Here is a 22,686-nt window from a genome sequence, read left to right as displayed (position 1 = left end):
GATAGATTACGCCTACTTCCAGAAAGCACAGACATGGAAACAAACCGCTTGAGGATACGTGGGAGGAACGAAACAAGGGCTGACCTGAGGAGCCCTGTGAAATAATGCAAAGGTTGAACACCATCCAACAGGACGCAAGACAAGTAGCCCTGTAAAACACCCACAACCCCTGGCCTAACTGTCCCTACCTGGTAAGGGGACATGAGAGGGAGAGCTGCCAAAAAAATTATGAACTGATAGGAGGGAAGGGGTCTAAGAGCCGGATACCTGAAAGAGGAGTTGCTGATGTTGAGGATGAGGCCAACACGCTGTAGTGATATGCAACAATAACACACAGAACCAGACATGGCATGACACGACCTACCCGAGTGTCTGTGAACCCCCTTGAACCAGGCTGGGAATCGGACAAAAGATGAACGGTCTGACGCACCTGCCCAGAAGATCCAGCAACCTATGAACAAGAGAACAGCACCAAAAAGATGATATTGGCCCAGACCTACCACTGTGGGCCAACACAGGGACGTTGTTATCGAGTAAGGACTGCACGGACCTGAGGGTAACCCGGCAGTGAAACCGGCACCAACGCTGCTAACCGGCCCTGGCAGCGGGCAGGACTGATGAAGCCAACGGTGAAACAGCTTGGACGGCCAAAGTCCCCCCCCCCTCAACTGTGGGAAGCAACGATTCCATGGACGAGAACCCTAATGAAATTACCCCTGCAGGAAAAGAGACTTGCCACTGGACCCCCCCCGATTGGCCAACCTACCCTCTTCAGAATGAAGGTGAAGAACCAGACCAATCGCCCCCTGGAAACAACGAAAGCATGGCTGTCGCTGACGCCGAGATACTACCTACAACAGACTACGACAAGATAGTGATGAGGCCCGCGTGTGGGCCTGACAAATACTCCCGGCAGGGGCTGCCTGAAGCCTGGGGATGAGAGATTCCCCAACAGCCCCTGACAAGAAATATGCTTGGTTTAAACATGTTGAACCGAAGGTTTGACAAGACCAGTGAACCAAGGAGACGCAGAACTTGCCTGCAGAAATGCAGGAGCTGAGGGTGTGCTGACCCCCTGCCCCTGAGCAAGCGAGTTTTGAACACCTCTATCCTGTCCTGTAACATAAGAGGCTGTGAAGAGCCTGTTGGCCCGCATAAAACTGCCAGAACATGCTCCATGCTGGTATGTGAAAGTAGCTGGGATGGAATTGGAAACAAACTAAAACGTACCGCCTACCCTGCTGTGGCCGGAAAAGGAAACCCTCTTTGTTGACTTACCGCTCTGCTGAGCCAAGTATGGACCAACCCCTGTGCGACAGAGTACTACCATGCTCAGAACCCCCACGTGGAGTAGCCGGGATGAACCAGAATGTTATGCCCCCAAAACGTGCGGCACGCCCAACCCTAGGAAAACACAAAGAAAAAGACAACAGACAACCAAACATGAGACACCACCCCTCTGTACCTGCCTGGGCCAAAGACGTGAGCAGAAATGACCAGACCTCAACGCGTGAATGAACCCGCCGACAGATCCCACCCTAGTGTATGTAGTAAGTGAGCCCGAGTAACCTCCTGCACAGAGACAGGTAATTAAAAACGAAACACTCAGGACCGATGTACCCACAGACCATGGTGGGTAAATGTATAGGCGTAATAATGAACATGCACGTATGATGTATGATATACAGGCGAGAAGATTGTGGTCAACAATCATTTAAAAATGAAACCTCAGCCCGTATGGATCTGTATACGTGACAGATCCTGAGCAGCGCACCCTGGCTAACTAAACCTGGTATGCAAGAACCTGAAAGAAAGGTATGACAAAAAAAAAAATGAAGATACAAAGGCTGTACGCGTGTGCCGAGACCGCATATCGCCGACAAGCTACGACAGAACATGCAGAGACATGCTATGACTGAAACACGCTGGGGTAAAACACGCTATGACAGAACACAACCCCCTCTGAACCTACCTAAGTGCGAAGACATGAGCAGTGATGGTGGGACCACAGCATGTAAATTAACCTGATAATAACCCCCCCTGGTGTGACGTGAGCGAGCGCAAGTAACCTGCTGTGCAACGACAGATCGTTGAAACTGAATACTCAAGACCTGTGTACCCACAGACCGTGGTGGGAAGTCCTGCATGTGTAATAGAACGAATGCATCGTATGAGGAAATGTAACAGGCGAGAAGATTGCTGTCAACAATCATTACAAACGAAAACCTCAGCCCATATGGATCTGTAGACGTGACAGATCCTGAGATGTGAGCCCTGGCTAACTGACCCAGGTATGCAAAGTTCCCACGAAAAGATGACATGAAAATGAACCTGCATGGCACCTACGTGCTGCCAGGAAACGTAGGAGACAGGAAAACGCTATGACGGAGCCGCGATGGCAGAACGCTACTTACAAAAGCACGCCATGACAGAAGCCACCCATGACAGAACATGCTAAAACCTGAGCTGCCGTGACAGAAAAACAAATGACAGAAACAGGTTACCGACAGAAACAAGTTATGACAGCCGGTGAACTAAGGAGCCCTCAGTGACCCCCCCGAAGCATGCAGGGACAGATGTCCCAACAAACCTCACAAGTGCTGACCGATGACTCCTGCTGAACTGTACCCCCCCCCTGTGAGGTGACCCCACTGCATTATTGTAGAGCCGTCAGGAAAAAAAATACCCCAAGTGGCTCATTCCTCCTAGGTAACAAGCTCAGCTAGGAGTGCGTCTGCGCATGCTCAGTACGCCCAAGACAAGCTGCATACCACCAAGACAGAAAAACTTTAAGAACAAGCTGAAGCCTGACCTGCTATGACAGACCACGCTATGACAGACCACGCTATGACAGACCCATACTACTGACAGAAACTGCTGCTGACAAACGTACTACTGATAGAACCCCCCGACAGTACACGGTATGACAGAAACATACTGCTGACAGAACCCGCTGCTAACAGAACAAGCTATGACTTGTACAATGAGAGGCATGAAGCATGCACCCACTGACAACCTGGTGAACCAGGGAAGACTGACCAATACTGTTGCTAGTGGCAGGGGTTATTGCCCCAGCCTGCACCCCAACAGGTAACCCTGCACAAGGTGGAACATGACCCTGGAGGCTACCAGAGGGTGGAGGACCCGACTAACTGATCTAACCAGACACCGACCTGTGTGTGGTGAAATGCGGGCGGCACCCCCCTGAAGACCCCGCCCGCATTGCACTGCCGGCAAGAGCACTGGGAGAAAGAAATCCACCCACGTGCGTACCGGGAGGTGGGTAGCCGGGTGAGCGCCCCCCCCAGGAGCCAGGGTGAGAACCCGGGAGGTGTGCAGGCGTCCCCTTCATGATGCATGGCGTGTGTACCAGGGAGGTGGACTGGCGGGTGATTGGGTGGAAAATGGACGGACGCCACTCCCCCATTCCTCCGGCATGAGCGCCAGGCGGCAGCCCCCCAACCATGCGGGATTGAGCCCAACGAAGGCAGCTGGATGGACGGATGGGCAGCACCCTGTCGATGGAAACCCCACCCGACGCAGGAGATGAGAGGAGGAGGGATAAATAGCCCTCAGACTCCTCCTACAAATACCTGCGGCCAGCCTTCACACTTAACATAGATCTCTTCTAGAAACAGGAAAGTGTGGAAAGGTAATTTTCTGTATCTTTAAAACAGGGATCCTCAATGAAAGATGCCCAGTTACAGGATTATGACTTGAAGCTAGCTTTATGCTTTTCTCCCACTGTTGAGTCTCCTGTTTGTGGTCAAAATAATTTTCATGCACAGGGAAAGGATAATAGCAGCCAAAGAGTTTATAGTTCCCAGTTCTGTTATCTTTGTTAATAAGCCCTTCTTAGTCTTTCCATCATGTCCAGAGCTCTTATGTCAATTCTTAGTGTGGCATTTGAACCCTCAGTAGCTCAGTTTAACAGCATGGATCCTGAGTGGAAAATTACTAAAACTAAAGGAAGTTCAGATAGAGGAATTAGCACAGAATTCCAACAAATTATAACTTGTAATACTGTATTTATGTTAAAACTTGTAAAGGATTTTGTAGCCTTTCCAAATTGGGGTACCATCTGGTTGATATCCCTGAAATTTCTACAGACAGGTATTGAGAAAGGACTAGCCTTCAGTGCGCAAAAGTAAAAGTAGCTACTTTATCTGGATAAACTAGCCAGTGACTTATTTATCACATACTTCCTCCTAGCTACAGAAAACTGTACTCATTGCTAAGAAGCTATCTCCTTGGGATCTAACATTTGAAGAATTATTAAAGACAAACGGATCTTGTGCCAAATGCTGTAGGACAATAATCAGACATAAATAACTTTCCAACCATAATTCCAGCCAGAGTGGCAGGGTATTTCTAAACATTCTCCATTAAGGTTCCTATGTGTTGAAAATGCAAAACGAGCATATTGTGTGACCATACCATATGTATTTACCTAAAGTAGTACATTATATACATTTCTCAGATCACAGGAAGTATTTTCTACTTTTTTTAAAACCAAGAAAATCCCAAAGAAAAGGAATTTCAGAGTGTCTGTTAGAATATGTTCATAGAACCAGATCAATTTTTTCCCATCATGCACCATGTTGGTGGCAGCCTATATCATTGAGGGATAAGGGAAGGGGGGAGGATGGGGCACTTAATAGTTTTAGGTTTTGTGTTGCTCGTTGGAGGACCCAATCATCTCAGGTAGCTGCCCAGAAAAATTCCTAGAAAGATCATTGCCAGTAGGTCCAACTCTAAGGTCTTATGCCGCGTACACACGACCATTTTTCGGCATGAAAAAAAATGAAGTTTTTCGGCATTTAGAAAAAACAACGTTTTTCCAACTTTATCATTAAGATGACGTTGCCCACACACCATTGTTTTTAAAAAATGCTCTAGCAAAGCGTGGTGACATACAACGGCACTATAAAGGGGAAGTTTAATGCGGATGAAGCCACCCTTGGGGCTGCTTTAGCTGATTTCTTGTTAGTAAAACACGATTCACGCTTTTCTGTCTGTTACAGCGTGATGAATGTGCTTACTCCATTACGAATGGTAGTTTTACCAGAACGAGCGCTCCCGTCTCATAACTTGCTTCTGAGCATGCGTGGGTTTTCAATGTCATTTTAGCCCACACACGATCATTTTTTACAACCCGAAAAACGACATAATTTAAAACATTGTTAAAAAATGGAGCATGTTCGAAAAAAAAAATTGTAGTTTTTCAGAACCCGAAAAATGATGTGAAGCCCACACACCATCATTTTAAATTACATTTTTTTAAAACGTTTTTAATGCCGAAAAATGATCGTGTGTATGCGGCATTAGTTTTAGATGGTGGGAGAGTCAGGAAGGGATAGAACCTCTGCCAGGGTTTTAGTGCTGCCAGTGTCCCTACTGGGAAATTCTACCGTCCTGCTAATGGGCACACAGGTAGCAACATAAATCTGATAATTTTTTAGAGGAATTCTCTATACTTCCTGTTCCAATGCTACAACTGGAAGTAATGGAAAATCCCCACAGCGGGGATGCAGATAGCAATACAAACCATTTTAAACTTTCTCCACTTTATGGAACATTTAAAATATTTTGGCTGGTACTGTATTTAACCCTTTCACTGTAAAGTCTGTAAGCCGCACAGACCTACAGAACTGCCTGCAGGTGGACAAGTCCGTATGGACCTACATTCCTGCTCGGTTATAAGCTCATGGTCACTTCAGTGACCATAAACTTATATCATAAATGTTCAGCAGACTCTGCTGAACAAAATATCTCTGATTAGCGGCTAACAAGCCACAGATCAGGGTTATTCAGCAAAAATTACACCATCCCCCCCCTTGCCTCTCTACCCGTCAACCGCTGCTTCCTCACCTCCTGCACTACCTCCAATTATTGCTCTATCCCCCCCACACTGTTACATCTATCCCCCCAGCACAAATTTTCGCCCCCCACCAGCATGGATCTTCATGGATCCATTGCAATTGCCGGCTCCCTCCATTGCCACTCCCACTGGGATAATTGCAGTTACATTTTTTTCCCCCTTAAATGATGTCCCCCCCACTGGCACTCCCTTCAATGTCCCCCCTTGCTCACCGATCCCCGTGGCCCCTCCATACAGCTCTGCAAGCAGAATTCCTCATAGTTGCTTCCCAGGAGAACGGCGAGTGCAGTGTCAGGATGGCGATCAGGGGGGGGCTGATAAACATATGTTTACTAGCCCCACTCCTTTCCTAGGTGAGCAAAGTGAGCATTTGGTACTGATCGTTCATATGTTCAGCTGTCATGGTCGGTGGCATAGTAAACAGTGGTTTACTATACCAAGCCACTGTTCAGAGGCTTCCATCCATTCATAAGTATTGCAGCTGAGCCTGCAGAGAAAGGTACTGAACTCTCCAGTCCTTTTCGTTGTCCCCTTTTTTTTTTTTTTTTTTTAGACATTAGAGGTTTGTTTAGACCCCTGATGGAATTCGCTAGTTCTGCGAGGATCGGCCTGCTCATCCTCAGCGAATGACAGTCCGTTTCCACTCCACTGTGCAGAGCAGACAGACACAGTCCCAACTGTTTTTTGCAGGCAGGATCGGATAGCGGATGTCAGCGGACATGTCACTGCTGACATCCGCCGCTCCATAGAGGAGACTGGAGGGTCTGATCAGGTCCGCCTGAAAAAACTGACAGATGCACCCGATTGTACAGCCTGTGTGAAAGGGCCCCAAGGGTAAATTTAAATATGCGTCTAAATCGCCCTTGCCTCTGAAGCTGGAGGCTAACCTCCAGAGGCTACGGGCAGGCAGTGAGAAAAACAATGTGCTGCAACTTCATGCTTTGTTTATGCAGGGCATACCACCAACGAGCTGTGTTTAGCTGCAGAGGGATGCACAGGAGTTCAGTGCATCCCCATGCAGGTAGTGCCATTGATGTCAATTTGGGCACATCAGCTGTATGGGAATGCACAGGCGTTACGTGCATTTCTGTACAGGCAGTCCCATTCATGTAAATTGAGATGCTGCAAGGAGCCACTACTCCCAACTTAACATCTGTATGGGTGCATATCCCTGAACTCCCACTGTCTTCGTTTGGGTCCATGCACCTACACCCGCATTTATGTCAGATCTGTCATTGCAGCTGCTGTCCCATTTGACATAAATAGGACTACCTGTGTATTCCAGTGCAGGTAAACATGACCCTCCATGGGTGTACGCTTTAGCACACCCCACCAAACAAGGCCTTAGCAGGAATTTAGCAGGGATTACGCAAGTTATATTTTGTTCATTTGTGCAAATAAGGATTTTTGTGTTTTTTTGTGAAAATAGTGATTTGATAAAAATTTGCGCAATACCATTTTGCAAAAAGGCACAATTAAAATTTTACAAATATTTGTCATTTATTAACTCACAGGATACGATTTTATATCAATTAGGAATTAAGCAGGAATTTTGTAAAATTAGCTGTGTTATTAACTGCCAATAATGGTTTGTGTATTTTTTGTGAAAATATTGTTTTGATAAACATTTTCGCAAATACAGCAGGGCCTAAAAAATCAGTAGCACCTGTTTATTCCAGAGGTCATATGCTTTCAGAAAAGATATGGTTTGAGGGGTCTTTTACAAACTCTGAAAGCTGTAAGTGAAAAATGAAAACCTCCAGATTTTTAGGGAAATTTTTGGGTACGTTTGATTTTAACCATTTTGCAAAAAGGCGCAATTTAAAATTTACAAATATTTGTCATTTATTAACTCAACACAGGTTAAGCTTTTATATTTAGAAGGAATTTTGTAAAATTTGCTGTAGTTTTATCTGCAAATAATGATTTTAGTGGATTTTTTTTTTTGATAAACATTTGCGCAAATATCGTGGGACCTTAAAAATCAGTAGCACTTTCTTTTTATTCTACTGGTCATGTGCTTTTATAAACACTGAAAGCTATAAGTGAAAAATAAAAAAGCAAAGGAAAAATTGCAAAAATGGTCTGGCCACCTGAGTGTAAAAATGGAGCACAGGGCCTGACAGCAAAAGGGTTAAAGGGATGTATCCAAACTCAACTAATGAAACAAAGTCACTACTTACCCTGTCAAACATATTTTTAGAACAATAGTATAATAAACAGTCAGGTCACAGTGTAACATTTTCTAATAAGTAATGAATTATTATTTAACATTAAATGGTGAGCATATCTATTAAATAACTCCAAGTAAGAAATACAGAAAATAATTCTTAATTAACAAAACAAGATGATGAATGAGTAAAACAGATTACTGGCAAGATAAAAGTACCTTGTAATCATACACCTAAAAACAGACTACACAATAGAGAGGTGACATTATCAAATTCTGCAGACTTCATAAAATAAAGAGACCATTCTCCTAAAACAGAGATAAATGTCCCTAGTGCCAGTATATCCTGGAAATTGTGCAGGTGAACCTAATTTTTTTTGCCGTCTCAGAAGATTATAAAAGGGGAAGATTTACTAAAACTGGTTCACACAGAATCTGGTGCAGCGGTGCAAAGTAACCAATCAGCTTTCAACTTCAGCTTGTTTAGAGCCCTTTCACAATGAGTTGCTTTTCAAGCACTTTGGTACTACAAAAAAAAGGCCTCGAAAAGCTCACGAAAACCTATTTATATTAAAATCAATTAATTCTTTCACACTGGGGCGGTGTCCTGGCGAGTAGGTGAAAAAACTCCTGCAAGCAGCATCTGTGGAGCATGTTTGTAGCGCTAAAAAAAGCGCCCTTCCTTATTGAAATGAATGGGAAGCGCCTCAAAATGATTCTTGAAGCAGTTTTTGATTAACGTGACCTTCAAAAAGGCGCACCTGCTAATGCCTCAAAAGTGCTTTTATGGGCAGTTTTCAAGCACCTCAGTGTGAAAGAGCTCTTAATGAAGCATGGACAATAAAAACCTAGAAAATGATTGGTTACTATGCACAGCTGCACCAGATTCTATATGCACCAATTTCAGTAAATCTCCCCATAGAGTCACAGTTTGACAAGGGAGATTTGGCAGTGCTTTGTGTCATATCATACCATTTTATTTTCTTAACTGTAGTTTACCTGAGGTCTATTTAGAATTTTACTGTGGCAATTATGCCTTCTTGTTCCATATAGAAATTACATTTTTTTTGGGGCACTCCAAAATATTTTCTTTTCAGGCTTAGAAAAACAGGACAGCTATAACCTTTGTCACTGGGATATTGGTTAGTTGTGCTGTATCTTATAGCAGCTACTTAGACTTTATACATTGGTTTTAGAATTTTGAGCCTTCATAAATTACATTAATTTAGTTAAATTGCATTAAAAATTAGTGGCAGTGTTAAACTCCCATTTCCAGCATACATCAGGTGGATATATAAAGTATATGGCTACTGATTTATAGGTGATCCTTTTTTTGTCCAGTCACTGTTACCACATCTGTCCTAGATTGCACCCAGTCCTGTGATTATCACAAGCCAAGTGTCGGCTTCATTGAGAAGCTATAGGGCACTTTTGGATTCAAGGCCAAAAGAGGTCACAGTACATTGCGTGTTTTCCTGGAGCTGGCATGGAAGACTCCGATTTAAAATGTTCATCTGAGTATTATCCGTTTTAATACAGGTGACCGTACTGATGTCCCATAATCCTCCAGATGCAGGATGGTGACCAGTTGACAACCAGGTCACTTGTCTTCACTGTCAGATGGGCTGGACTCACGGGGTAGAAGGTGCCGTCGACTTCTTTCCCATAGTCTGCTGACATTGGCAGTCTCGGTCTCACTGCTACTTGTGAAGCTGTCCCGAAAACTAGCCAAAGGAGGACGTACCTTTGCACCCTTCTGAGTCACCGAGCCTTCTATGGCTTTACGGAGCTGAAATAAAAAAAAGGATTTAATCACAGGGCTCAATTACACTTGTCTGTATTTCTGCAGTAAATTGCATCCATTTAGCTATATGAAAAAGAGGTCATCTGATGTACCCGTAAATTCTGTGCTTTGGAGTACAGTACAGGAACCGTTTCATAGACCATCAATTATATGCTGCTGCCTACAAGCGATTGGACACAGGCAAAGCTGCGCTGGGTCTGATCCTTAATGTTCCCCATATAACCTGCCCCCCACTACACAGGACTATTGTTTTGTTAGCAAGCAATAAAGGGATCATGAAAGAGTGTCCTGTAACGCATTCAGCAGTTTGCCAAACTTCTTTATTGTACAGTACAGCAGTGGTTCTCAACCCTGTGCTCAAGTACCCCCCAACAGGAAATGTTTGCAGGTTCCTTCATCTTACACAGGTGCTCTAAATCAGAGTCAATACCTTGGTATTTTGGACAGCTATTTTATATAAGAGAAATTCCGAAAACATGGCCTGTTGGGATTACTTGAGGACATGGTTGAGAACCACTGTATTACAGTACAGGAAACAGGAATCAATTTATAGACAATGGGATGTTCAAAAGGAATACAAATCGAGAGATGTGCAACAATACAGTTAAGCAGCACTAACAGGCCCACAGGAAAAACAAAAAGCGCAGCATACAGGCCTAAAACACACTGTTAACAAGAAAAATAATTTCTCTGCTGGAGCAACTTGAGACCCAACAGCCACCTAGCAACCATAGTTTGGGAGAAAGTGAAACTGAATTTTCAGGCTCAAGAGAGGCATTTAAACTCTAGGTGCTATAAAAGCCCCCAAACCTAATCTCATTGGGGACATGGAGATTTGTTCCCAAAGGGTTGAAGGCCTGTGGGGAAAAAAGGGATTTTTAATACAGCTTACCTGTAAAATCCTTTTCTTGGAGTACATCACGGGACACAGAGCGGCATATTCATTACTATGTGGGTTATATGGAGTACCTTCAGGTGATGGACACTGGCAATCTCAAACAGGAAGTGCCCCTCCCTATATAACCCCCTCCCATAGGAGGAGTACCTCAGTTTTGTAGCAAGCAGTATGCCTCCCAAAATGGTCCCCATAAGAGGGGTGGGAGCTCTGTGTCCCGTGATGTACTCCAAGAAAAGGATTTTACAGGTAAGCTGTATTAAAAACCCCATTTTCTTTCTCGTACATCACGGGACACAGAGCGGCATATTCATTACTATGTGGGATGTCCCAAAGCAATGCTTACAATGAGGGGAGGGAGAACATCTTCCCAAGACAAAAGGATTTAATTTAGAGATACTTAAATCATAATAAATCCAACTTAGTTGAGAAAAAAATAATTTTTTAAATTTTACTCAAAAGGGAGCCCCCCGGAATCCAAGGGTCTCAAACTGCAGCCTGCAGCACTGCCTGCCCAAAGGCTGTATCAGTATTCCTTCTTACGTCCAACTGGTAGAACTTTGTAAACGTGTGGACCGAAGACCAGGTTGCCGCCTTGCAAACTTGAGCCATAGAGATCTGGTGGTGTGCTGCCCAGGAGGCGCCCATGGCCCTAGTAGAATGAGCCTTTAATGATAACGGAGGAGGCAACCCTTTCAAGCCGTAGGCCTGAGTGATTAACTGTTTAATCCACCTCGAGATGGTGGATTTTGCAGCTGCCTGCCCCTTTTTGGGCCCATCCGGTAAAATGAACAACACGTCTGTTTTCCGGATCTTCTCTGTAGCTTTAATATAGGCCTTCATGGCCCTGACAATATCCAAGGTATGCAGCAACCCTTCCTTTCTGGAAGTAGGTTTAGGAAATAAGGATGGTAATACCAAATCCTGGTTTAGATGAAAACTGGATATAACCTTTGGTAGGAAGGAAGGATGAGGGCGGAGAACGACCTTGTCCTTATGAAAAATAAGATATGGTTCCTTACAGGATAAGGCTGCCAGTTCCGATACTCTCCTGGCGGAAACCATGGAGACCAAAAATACTAACTTCCTTGTCAGTAAAACCAAAGGAATTTCAGCCAACGGCTCAAAAGGTTGTTTCTGTAAACTTGACAGAACAAGATTTAAATCCCACGGACAAAGCGGGGATTTAACTGGAGGATTAATACGTAAGACCCCTTGAATGAAGGTCTTAACCAGCGAGTGGGTGGCCAGCGGCCGCTGAAACCACACTGACAAAGCTGAAATCTGTCCCTTGATTGTGCTTAATGCCAGTCCTTTATCCACTCCTAGCTGGAGAAAACTTAATACTCTATCTTTTTGACTGGTAAAAGCGTACTCTTACCACTCGAAATAGTCTGAATGTATTTATCCAGATCTTCTCCGAAGAGTCGTCCTCCATGGAAGGGAAAACCTGCCAGAAGCCTTTTGCATGGGGGCTCGGCCGCCCAGTTCTTTAACCATAAGAGTCTTCTCATATGCACTAAAAATAGTGATAAACGAGACGCCTGCTGAATAGAGTCTTTTATAGCATCCACCGCAAAGCATAGAGCTCTGGGTATATCAGATAGCTCCTCTGCCTGTTGGGCAGGGATGTCCTTAAGCATCTGTTTAGTCTGGTCTTTTAAAGCTTGACAGACTCCAATAGCAGCAACTGCTGGCTGTACCACTGCCCCTGCCGTAGCAAAGGAAGCTTTTAAAAGAGTTTCCAAACGTTTATCAACCGGGTCTTTAAACATTTGTATGTTTTCTACCGGGCAAGTTAGTGATTTATTCACACAAGAGATGGCAGCATCCACAGCTGGGAGCGCCCATTTTTTGGCAAACTTCTCTTCCAATGGGTAGATAACAGAAAATTTTTTAGGCGGCAGAAAAATTCTGTCTGGTCGTATCCAATCTTGGAAAATTAATTCCTCCAATAGAGGATGGACCGGAAAAACTGCGTTGTTCAAGGGCGCCTTTAAGGAGCCCAAAGAGGAAACTGCCGGACCCCGGAGCTCCGGTAAAGGCAACTTAAATGCTGAGTGAACCATGTCTGTCAAAGACTGGACCCACAGACTCTCTGCTTGGGAGGCTGAGAATGGTTCCTCAACAGTAGATTCCTCAATTTCTGAACCCTCTGGGTTCCCGTCCAATAGGTCCTCCTGAAAATCTAATTCCTCCGGCGAGAGAATTTCAGCATCTGAGGATACACATTTAGGCGAAGGGGATCTAGTCCGTTTCTTGCCTGGTAAAGACTTAGCGAACATAGCCGCCAATCTTTTCTCTAGCCCTCCTAAAGAGGCAGCTAGCATTTCCTCTGTGACAACACAGGGTTGGGTGGATCTGGGCCAGCCGCCGCACCAGACCCCCCTACTGGCTCAACCAAGGCGGCCACAACTTGGTTAATAGGTGGGGAGAGTACTGGCATAGCCTGACTCGTATCCTCAGAATCCGAGGGGGAGCCCTTTTGTTTTTTGGCATTTTTTGTCCCCCTTGATCCTGAGCCTTTGGGAGCCATGGTACAATACCGAGGTACCCCTGCATGCAACAACTGACTGTTTGCAGCTAGGAAATAGTTAAGAGGTTTAGGGAACAGCAGGATTACTAGTGTCCAAAAACCCCTGGTGAGGCCGGGTATGTTTATCAAAATAAAGGAAAAAATAAAAATCCCCTTTTTTCTTTTTTTTTCAATATGATATCTTTTTTTTTTCAATATGATATCTTTTTTTTTTTTTTTTTTTCAATATGAATGAAAAAAAAAATGAATGAAAAAACTTATATAGCGCGGCACATGCGAACTGAATCGCTTCTGGGCGCTTGATGTTTCGTGTCTCATGACATCAAAAGAGCAGAGTTTTGATCTGTCTTCTGAAAGTCAGGTGGTTTTCCTCCAACCGAATGCTGGTTGGTAAAGCGTTCCATAGTCTCGGACCTTGAAAAGCAAACCTTCTTTCTCCTTTGGACTTGTATTTGGTTTTTGGCACCTTGACCAGATTTTGGTCAGTGGATCGCAGAACGCGATTAGAATTGTGAGGTTCTATCTTGTCGCAAAGATATTGCGGCGCCTTCCCATGGATGCACTTATGTGTCAGGCAGAGTGCTTTAAATACAATTCTGTCTTTTACTGGCAGCCAGTGAAGGGTTCTCAGCGAAGGTGAGATTGATTCCCATGTCCTTTTCCCAGTCACCAGTCTGGCGGCCGTATTCTGTACGACTTGCAGACGAGCGATTTGGTACTTTGGGAGCCCGAGGTAAAGGGCGTTAGCATAGTCCAGTCTGGAATTCACGATTGTTCCTACCACGACTGCTACGTCTTCTTTGGGGATAAATGGAATAAGTCTGCGTAGTAGGCGCAACAAATGGTGCGATCCGCTGACTACTGACCCTATTTGTGCGTCCATTGTCATGAAGGTGTCAAAAATGACTCCTAGACTTTTGACTTTGGAGCTAGGGGTGATGATTTGGCCCAGAATGGGCGGCGGTGTCCAGGTTGTTGCCAGTTGACTCTTTCGGCTGGCGTGAAACATAAGAAGTTCTGTTTTGGAACTGTTGAGTTTAAGATAACTCTTAGTCATCCAGTTTTCTATTGAAGAGAGACATTTCTCTAAACTGAGATGATGATCCTTTTTGTTGCAGATGCAAATATGATATCCTTTTTTTTTTTTTTTTTTTTACAACATACGGCCCCACCAAATCTCTTTGCCAGCCTCCAACCTGCTGCAAAGGGGAATTTTTTGGCTTAATAGAAAAAAATAGGCCAAGCCTAGGATGTACTACCCCTTTCTTGCCACCGGGGGTCACCGGAGTGCCGCTCTGCGTCCTCTCTCCTCCAGGTCAGCTCAGACTGAGCCAGAACGTAGCCTGTCTGTTCTTTAACAGAGGCGAAGGCACGCCTCTTCCTGCGCGCTCCCCGCCCCCCCCCTCCCGGACGGCGCGAAAACTTTCTATTTTGACGTGCGCGCGCCTGTCAGGGGAGAGAGACACATGAGACGCGCCCCAGGCGGCCCACAGAAGCAGGGAGAGAGGATCGTGCCGACGGCTGCAGGGCGGCAAATTTGAACCCCCGGACAGGTAGGACACAACAGAGACTCTCAGGACTCAGTTTTTTGGTCCAGAATAGGTCTGCAAAAACGACCCTATCTGACCAGCAGGGCAGCAGGTAGCCAGCAAAAGATTCACTTGGACAGGGGAACCAGAGATGGGGGGGGGGGAAATCAGATCATCCTGTCTACACACAGACATAGTGACCAAGGTGCCCATGCAGAGCATACTCAGGCTACCCCCCTTTTTTGATCACCCCTGGGGAGCCCGCTGTCGAACCAAGTTCCGCAGGCTCCCCACTTACCTGCTCCATGCCGCAGGACGTTTGCAAGCAAACACAGTCCAATCTTCTCCCATCTCCGTGGGTAGTGTAGTAGACCATCAGGCACTGGGGTCCTGGAAGGAACCGCTGTCCTGGACCTATATAGCACCCCGGCAAACAGGGTACTTTTGGCTTTGGAAAAAAAGCTCCAAGTCCTGGGCCCAGGGTCCAGCCCTCCAGAGAGGGCATTATAGGCGAAACCCCACGGATTTTGGGGCCCGGGTACTGTCCACTTCGGCACTGAGGCACTCTGGACAGATCCGGTTAGCCTGCCAAAATCCTAAGGATATGGAGGCAAGCTATTCCGTGACCAACACCTAAGACACTGGCGAAAAAACTGAGGTACTCCTCCTATGGGAGGGGGTTATATAGGGAGGGGCACTTCCTGTTTGAGATTGCCAGTGTCCATCACCTGAAGGTACTCCATATAACCCACATAGTAATGAATATGCCGCTCTGTGTCCCGTGATGTACGAGAAAGAAAAAGGGGGCTAATGACCAGACACTGGGTGGGAGAGAATTTTAGCAAAGGAATGAATGAGAAAATGGGGCATTGCATGCAGCCATAGATTTCATGCCTGACAGCTAACCCCTAAGGGATGCAGGAAGCGAGATGTCATACTGGCCGTCAAGAAAATTTAGAAGGTTCCAAGGCACAAGAAACATGGAAGCAAGAAGAACATCAACCCTATCCTCAAGTGGAGTCTGAGATAAAAGGTACCGCTGCTGCTAAAGCCAGGCGAACTGTATATTATGAGGATTTCCCAGAAAGGAAATACACTTATGTAGAAAGACAAGACTCAAAATAGCTACAAGGACCTGCAGAAGACTTAATGGGTGACAAGAAAAAGTCCTCTACAGTACAAGGTAGCGCAAGGAGAGCAAAGTTTTCAGAGATATGGAGAGGCTGTATGAGGTCGACCAGGATCTCCATGGTTCTAAACTGAAATGCCTTAGGCAGGGCCAGGCCAAAGTATATAAAGAATGAGGAATGAGTAGGAAACTTAGGATGAGGTTTCCCATCAGACCACTAGGTGGAGCCGTTTTGCAAAGAATTACAGAGCAGGGTAAATTAACCTACCTGAATGGTTGTGTAAGGGGGCATTTAATGCAAGGACGAGATGCACTAATGTAGTGAATATCTTGGGTAGTAAGGATATCAAGATATTGCCTGGCCAGGTTGTTGTGTATCCATAGACTAAGGAGAATGGCTGAGCAAGGCCAGTGCCAAAACTGCAATGAAGCGTAGGTGGAAATGAAGGGGAACCACCCAGAAAACCTTGGGTGGAATGGGAGATTTGCAACTCTTTCCAATACAATTTGGCAATAAGTCACCCTGTACCAAGGTCAAGGCCTAGGCAGAGGAGGACAGACTAGAACGGGAAGTTGGTGAACTGCAGCTGTGGAAGGGGTAGGAAAGGGTGCCCTACGGCTCAAGACAAGGTCTGAGAGCTAAAGATAGGAAAGACATACTATGACAAAACAAGTAAGGTCTCCAAGCTGTGTAATTCAATTCCTCAAGTAGTGGGGATTAGGTACAGATAACCTCAAAGTAATGAACTATAACTGTGCTGTTTTAAGGAGAAGCCGCAATGAATAGTGTTGACAAGAAGGTCTCAACAAAAAAAATGTTTCGAGTCCAAGAGTGTCAAGCTTGAGAGGGTGTCTAGACCTTAGTACCTAGACAATAAGTTATCGGAAAACAAAAAAAAAAACACTTCCAAAAGCATGTAGGTATTATGGAGAGCAGCAGCTGTCCAAGTACTGGATGACCTAAAGCCACAAACTCAGAGGTATTCCCTGACTGAGGAAGAACCCAGTAATCTAGCACCCCAAGCACATGGTGAAGATGAATAGTCAATCTTGTCAGTAAGAGAAGATTTGCAAGGATAAACGGACAGGGGGAAAGAATAACCTGCAGTTTTCGCTGGACCATAGGGGAGTGTAGTTCTCTGGTGGGACGAGTATAAGCCTTCTCCTCAACCCTAGACAAAATGAGCAGCTGACCCGTGCAGTGCATGCACAGTCCCACTGTATGGGAATTAATTTCCTAGAGTTGGGCTTTAAAGTGACGTTCCAACCAAAAGTCTGTCTCCTCCCCCCTTCCAGTGCCACTTTTGGCACCTTTCAGGGGGGGAGGGGGAAAGGGTACCTGTTTGACAGGTACCCTTTACCCACTTTTTGAGACTGCGCTGTCCTTTAGAAGTTCGGTCCCCCTCCCTCACCGCAACAATTAGAAGACGCAGCATGCTTCGCGCAGTAGGGAACAGTCTGTAAAGCCGCTGCAGATCCCTTAACAGGACTGGCGGTGGCAGCATTCGACAGCATATTCGAAAATTGGCTGGGGGGCCGACATCGCGGAAACCCTGGTCAGGTAACTGTCTTGATAATAAAAGCTGGCAGGTACAGGATTTGTAGCTTCTGACTTAATTTTTTCATAAGGGGCTGAACACCTCTAAGATCTCAAATCTTTTTCCGAGTAGGAAAGAAAACCAACACCCATTGTAACAAGTGAAAACAGGGTTAAGGAAAATCCTGTTCTTTTCCCAAGTTAAAATTAATGGACAAAACTAGAGAGAAGAAGACAGCAATTTTTATGCTAGAGACAACTCTGTCCTAAAGTTTGGGTGAGTGTCAGTAGAATAGCCCATTACCTCAATAAGAGAGGGGGGGGTGAACTTTTAATGTAAGGAAGGAATTTTATTAGCTCTGGTGGGCTTCTGGGGGAAAGATTTGCCATGACCGGAAGGACCTGGCGTAGAGGATAATTGTGCCTGAGAGAGCGAATAGATGTAATCTATGTGGTAGGGGATACATATTCCAGAGGGAATTGTGAGACTGGATAATTGGGTCTGATTCAGATGCGAGACAGATGACTTTTACACATGCCCTTCTTTGGCTACATTGAACACATTGGGGCAGCTACCTATAGCACTTGTTGCACCACATTCCAAGATGAGAGCCCAATGCAGGATCCAGAGTCTGAAGAAAAGATTACTGGCCAGTCCAGTGGTGGTGAGGTATGGGTACAGTTCCAAATTTGTGCACAAGGGTCTCCAATTAGGAAAGTGCTAATGAGCCATTGAGACAGTAAGCACTTAGATCTTGACAGAAGTGTCAGTTGAGGGAAGTACCGTATTTATCAGCGTATAACACACACTTTTTTCCTCTGAAAACAGAGGGTAAACAGTGTGTTATACGCCGATATCATGTTTTACCAATAGGGGCGGGGATTGGGCAGTCCGCCCCAGAAGCCACCCATTGGGGGGGTGTCAGGCTGGCTGTCCCGCATCCCCTGGCCCTGGAACAATGCTCCCTGCATAGTCTGAAGTTGAGAAAAAAAAGTCACTTGCCAGCCCCTTCTACACCGCTCCTCCTGTGTCAGTGTCATTGTAAAACAAAGCTTCTAAATATTTTTATAGCTTCGTTTTTTCTGGCTGCTCTCCTCCTTTTAGTGTAGCTTTAATTGGAGGAGGAGAGCAGTCACATGATCTACTGTGTAACATCAGAGGAGAGCAGTCATGTGACCAGGTCAGTGAAAAAAAAACTGAGCTATTGAGGTAGATGCACCTTGACATTTATTCAAGGATTACTTATGGGTGTTTCTCACCATAGATAAGACACCCATTAGTTGTGCGACCAGAGTGAATGATTCCTTTCTTCTCTCTTCTCCCCACGCATCAGTAAGCATCTACCACGTACTTCTGAATTGCATTTCTGCTCAGACACCCATAGGGGTATCTGCTGGGGATCACACACGCAGGGGTTTTCATGATATGGAATTAGCACACAGCTCATGTAAATATTTTTGATGCATAGTTCACATGCATTTTATGACACCGTTTTACACCATCATGTGCATTTTGCCATGTTTGCAACCAGTTTTTATTGTAGCCGGTCATCCGGGGAGGCCCCTCTGTGCCCCCGGGTGGGGGGGGGGTTCCGCGGTCCCATGGGGGTTCCCGGCAAGGTGGTGGGGGGCGGTGGAGTGTTCCACATTCCCACCCCCCCTTTTTTGCTCAGGTGCGGCCGGGGGTTCTCGACCGCCCACTGAGCTTTGCCTTGCCGGCGGCGTTCTGCGATCATCCCCGTATGGCCGTGGCGGGCTGCGCGCGCATGAGGCGCCGGCGTGCGCGGCTCGCCACGACGTCATGCAGCTTGCGACGGGGGTGACGACAGTGGTCGGGGTCCCCTGACCTTCCGGAGCGCCGAGGGAGCCGCACCAGGGCTGCTCGTGTAGCGGCCCTTACGTCATCTCCGTGATCTATGGGGAAGCCTGGAGCCAGCATGTGTTTAGCCCCCACCTATGGCCACGCCCACTGGCATAAAAAAGATAGTCTGCCTATGAGTCAAGTCTTGATTCCAGGCAGCTGAGCATGGACAGCAGTGTTAAGCCCCCATTCATGGCCACGCCCACTGGCATATAAAAGACAGTCTGCCTATGAGTCAAGTCTTCATTCCAGGCAGCTGAGCATGGACAGCAGTTCATTCCTTTCATCTCCTCCAACATTGGAAGCCTGGGTCTTCCCTGCACTGTCTGCAGCCTAGATCTGAATACTCAACAACAAGCTCTACAAGCCCACACTTTACCTACTCCTATCCATTTAATCCCCTATCAGGTAACAGCACCCTTTTATTATTACACTCCTATGTTGATTTTTCAACTTTCACTCCCCCCTTCTTTTTGTTTTCTTGTTTATTTATTTATTTTATTTATTTATTTATTTCATATATTTCCAACATTTTTACTATCACCATATGTATCCACATATTCTTTGATGGTCCACGTAACACACACATTGTAATGTGTCTCACACATCCCCACCCTTGTACACGCACCTTTTACCAGACTAATAAAGTCTCTTAATCACTTTTGTCTGCCATTGGAGCACTCTTATACTATTTTTATATTAAGTACCTTAATATACACATCAATTCGTGACCATTATTTATTTACCAATTACCCCTTCGGGTCATCAATGAGTAGATCTAATTCAATAAAGAAGAAAAAAGGAAAAAATATTTTTTTTGCTTTTTTTCAGATAAAATTACAAACCTGCTGCCAGTCCCTCTCTTTTTTATACACATGCCTTACCCACAGATAATCCTACACTTTAGCACAATATGCTATGATTTAATATTTCTAATTCTCTTCAATTACACAGGGCTAACCCATTGGGGGCACTCTGCAGGCACCGGCTCCCCTGATCCTCGGAGGGCGTCCACTGTGCGGCTCCTTGCAACCCCCCTGGGGTCTGTTTTGGTTTCCCTCTCTCCCCCATGGGGTTGTGGGTGGCGCTCCCTTCGGATTTTCTAACGGCTCTGCACATCTCTGGTTATTACAAAACCCACTTCATTCGTTAACGGTAAACCTTATTCTTGGGTCAATTTATGTGATTTATATTTATACTTTTTTGATCGCAAATTTATGTTATGTATATTTTTGTAGAATCAACCATCCCCCTGAAGAGACCACTTAGAGGTCGAAACGCGTCGGGGAACGCACATCACACAGCATAAAGCAATGTTGTATACATTTGTCCAATATTGTGGAATATGTATTGTATCACCAGATCCGTAAAGGGTTTTCTTTCAATTTGTTATTGCATTTAAAATGTATGTTATTGACAACCATAAAATAAACCATGCTTTATTATATTACATTTGTTACACTTTTATACCTTTGCTGTCCAAAGCCCCGTGGGGTAAATTTCTTTTTCTACTCTAATTGGAGGAGGAGAGCAGTCACATGATCTACTGTGTAACATCAGAGGAGAGCAGTCATGTGACCAGGTCAGTGAAAAAAAAACTGAGCTATTGAGGTAGATGGAAGCTTCAGTTTGCAATAGGAGTGACACAGGAGGAGCAGTGTGGAAGGGGCTGACAGGGATTTTTTTATTACTTAACTGTAGAGAATGCTGGAAGAACTATACTAGAATGTATAATGGATGGGGGGCTGTATAATGGATGGGGGGATGTGTACTGGATGGGGGGGCTGTGTACTGGATGGGGGGGGGGTGTATGGTGGATGGGGGGCTGTGTACTGGATGAGGGGATGTATAATGGACAGGGTCTGTATACTGGGGAGTGGGGATGTGTACTGGATGGGGGGGATGTATAATGGATAGGGGGGATGTATAATGGATGGGGGAGAGGGCTGTGAAAAAATGTTTTCCTTAAACGCCCCTCTTAAAATTAGGGTGCGTGTTATACGCCGATAAATAGAGTAATTACATTTAGAGAAAAAAATATGGGAAATGTCTAACCGCTTTTTTGCCGCAGTTTTACGGTGGCAGGTCGGCTCGGCTGCGCAAAATCACGTAATATTGCATTTCAGCCAATAGGGGCGTGCGCGTGCCCGGCGTGCGCGATCACCGACGGGCACTCGCGATCGCTCGTTACAGAGCGAGAACCGGGAGCTATGTGTAAACACACAGCTCCCGGTCCTGTCAGGGGGAGAAATGACTGTTAGTCTGTTCATACAATGTATGAACAGCGATCTGTCATTTCCCCTAGTCAGTCCCACCCCCCTTCAGTTAGAACACACCTAGGGAACATAATTAACCCCTTCCTCGCCCCCTAGTGTTAACCACTTCCCTGCCAGTGACATTTTTACAGTAATCACTGCATTTTTATAGCACTGATCACTATAAAAATGCCAATGGTCCCAAAAATGTGTCAAAAGTGTCCGAAGTGTCCGGCCTAAGGTCGCAGTACAGATTAAAAAAAAAAAATCGCTGATCGTCGCCATTACTAGTAAAAAAAAAAAAATATTAATAAAAATGCCATAAAACTATACCCTGTTTTGTAGACGCTATAACTTTTGCGAAAACCAATCAATAAACGCTTATTGTGATTTTTTTTACGTAAAAAATGAAGAATACGTATCGGCCTAAACTGAGGAAAAAATATATATTTTTTTATATATTTTTGGGGGATATTTATTAAAGCAAAAAGTAAAAAATATTCATTTTTTTTTCAAAATTGTCGCTCTATTTTTGTTTATAGCGCAAAAAATAAACACTGCAGAGGTGATCAAATACCACCAAAAGAAAGCTCTATTTGTGGGAAAAAAAGGACGCCAATTTTGTTTGGGAGCCACGTCATGCGACCGCGCAATTGTCAGTTAAAGCGACGCAGTGCCGAATCGCAAAAAGTGGCCCAGTCATTGACCAGAAAAATGGTCTGGGGCTGAAGTGGTTAAGAGAAGGCATTCATTACCATGGGCACTAGCAAATCCTCACAGAGTGGGTGAAGTTACATGGTGGATGCCAAGGGACAGACCCAGTGCAGATTTTGCCAGTGTCCAGTCACCCGAAGGTAGTGGCATATAACCCATAGTCTATAATCAGTTTCTGTGTCATATACTGTATGATAAAAATATGCATTTTGAATAAAAAAATCCCTTTATTATATTGAAACAAATGAAAAACACATACCTGAAGGCTGTATGTCATTTAGACAAATCTGCACTATGAACAATTCCTATTCTCAATGTTTCTCCCTCACTTTGCCTAAAGTGCTCACTTGAGGGAAATTTGATGTGAAAGTTAAG

At 45.1% G+C, this 22,686-nt stretch overlaps 1 protein-coding gene and 1 long non-coding RNA gene across 4 annotated transcripts in view; one reads left to right on the top strand and one right to left on the bottom strand.

Annotated features, from left to right (window-relative positions):
• Nucleotides 1–8,117: 8,117 nt before the first annotated feature.
• CLCN2 (chloride voltage-gated channel 2) overlaps nt 8,118–22,686 on the bottom strand; it is a 348,319-nt gene continuing 333,750 nt past the window's right edge. For all 3 annotated transcript variants that reach the window (XM_040349785.1, XM_040349782.1, XM_040349783.1), the window contains one exon: nt 8,118–9,840. In XM_040349785.1, the coding sequence (XP_040205719.1) occupies nt 9,652–9,840 (189 nt within the window). In that variant the 3' untranslated portion in view covers nt 8,118–9,651. The remainder of the gene's footprint in view (nt 9,841–22,686) is intronic.
• On the top strand, nt 19,596–20,792 carry LOC120936952. The gene is made up of 3 exons (XR_005748654.1): nt 19,596–19,750; nt 20,297–20,497; nt 20,581–20,792. It is a non-coding gene; the product is annotated as an uncharacterized LOC120936952 (long non-coding RNA).

This window comes from Rana temporaria, chromosome 4 (assembly GCF_905171775.1).
Source record: "Rana temporaria chromosome 4, aRanTem1.1, whole genome shotgun sequence".
In the NCBI taxonomy this organism is placed as follows: domain Eukaryota; kingdom Metazoa; phylum Chordata; class Amphibia; order Anura; family Ranidae; genus Rana; species Rana temporaria.
Note: the sequence above shows the minus strand (reverse complement) of the source record. Positions and strands in the feature narration are given on the sequence as shown.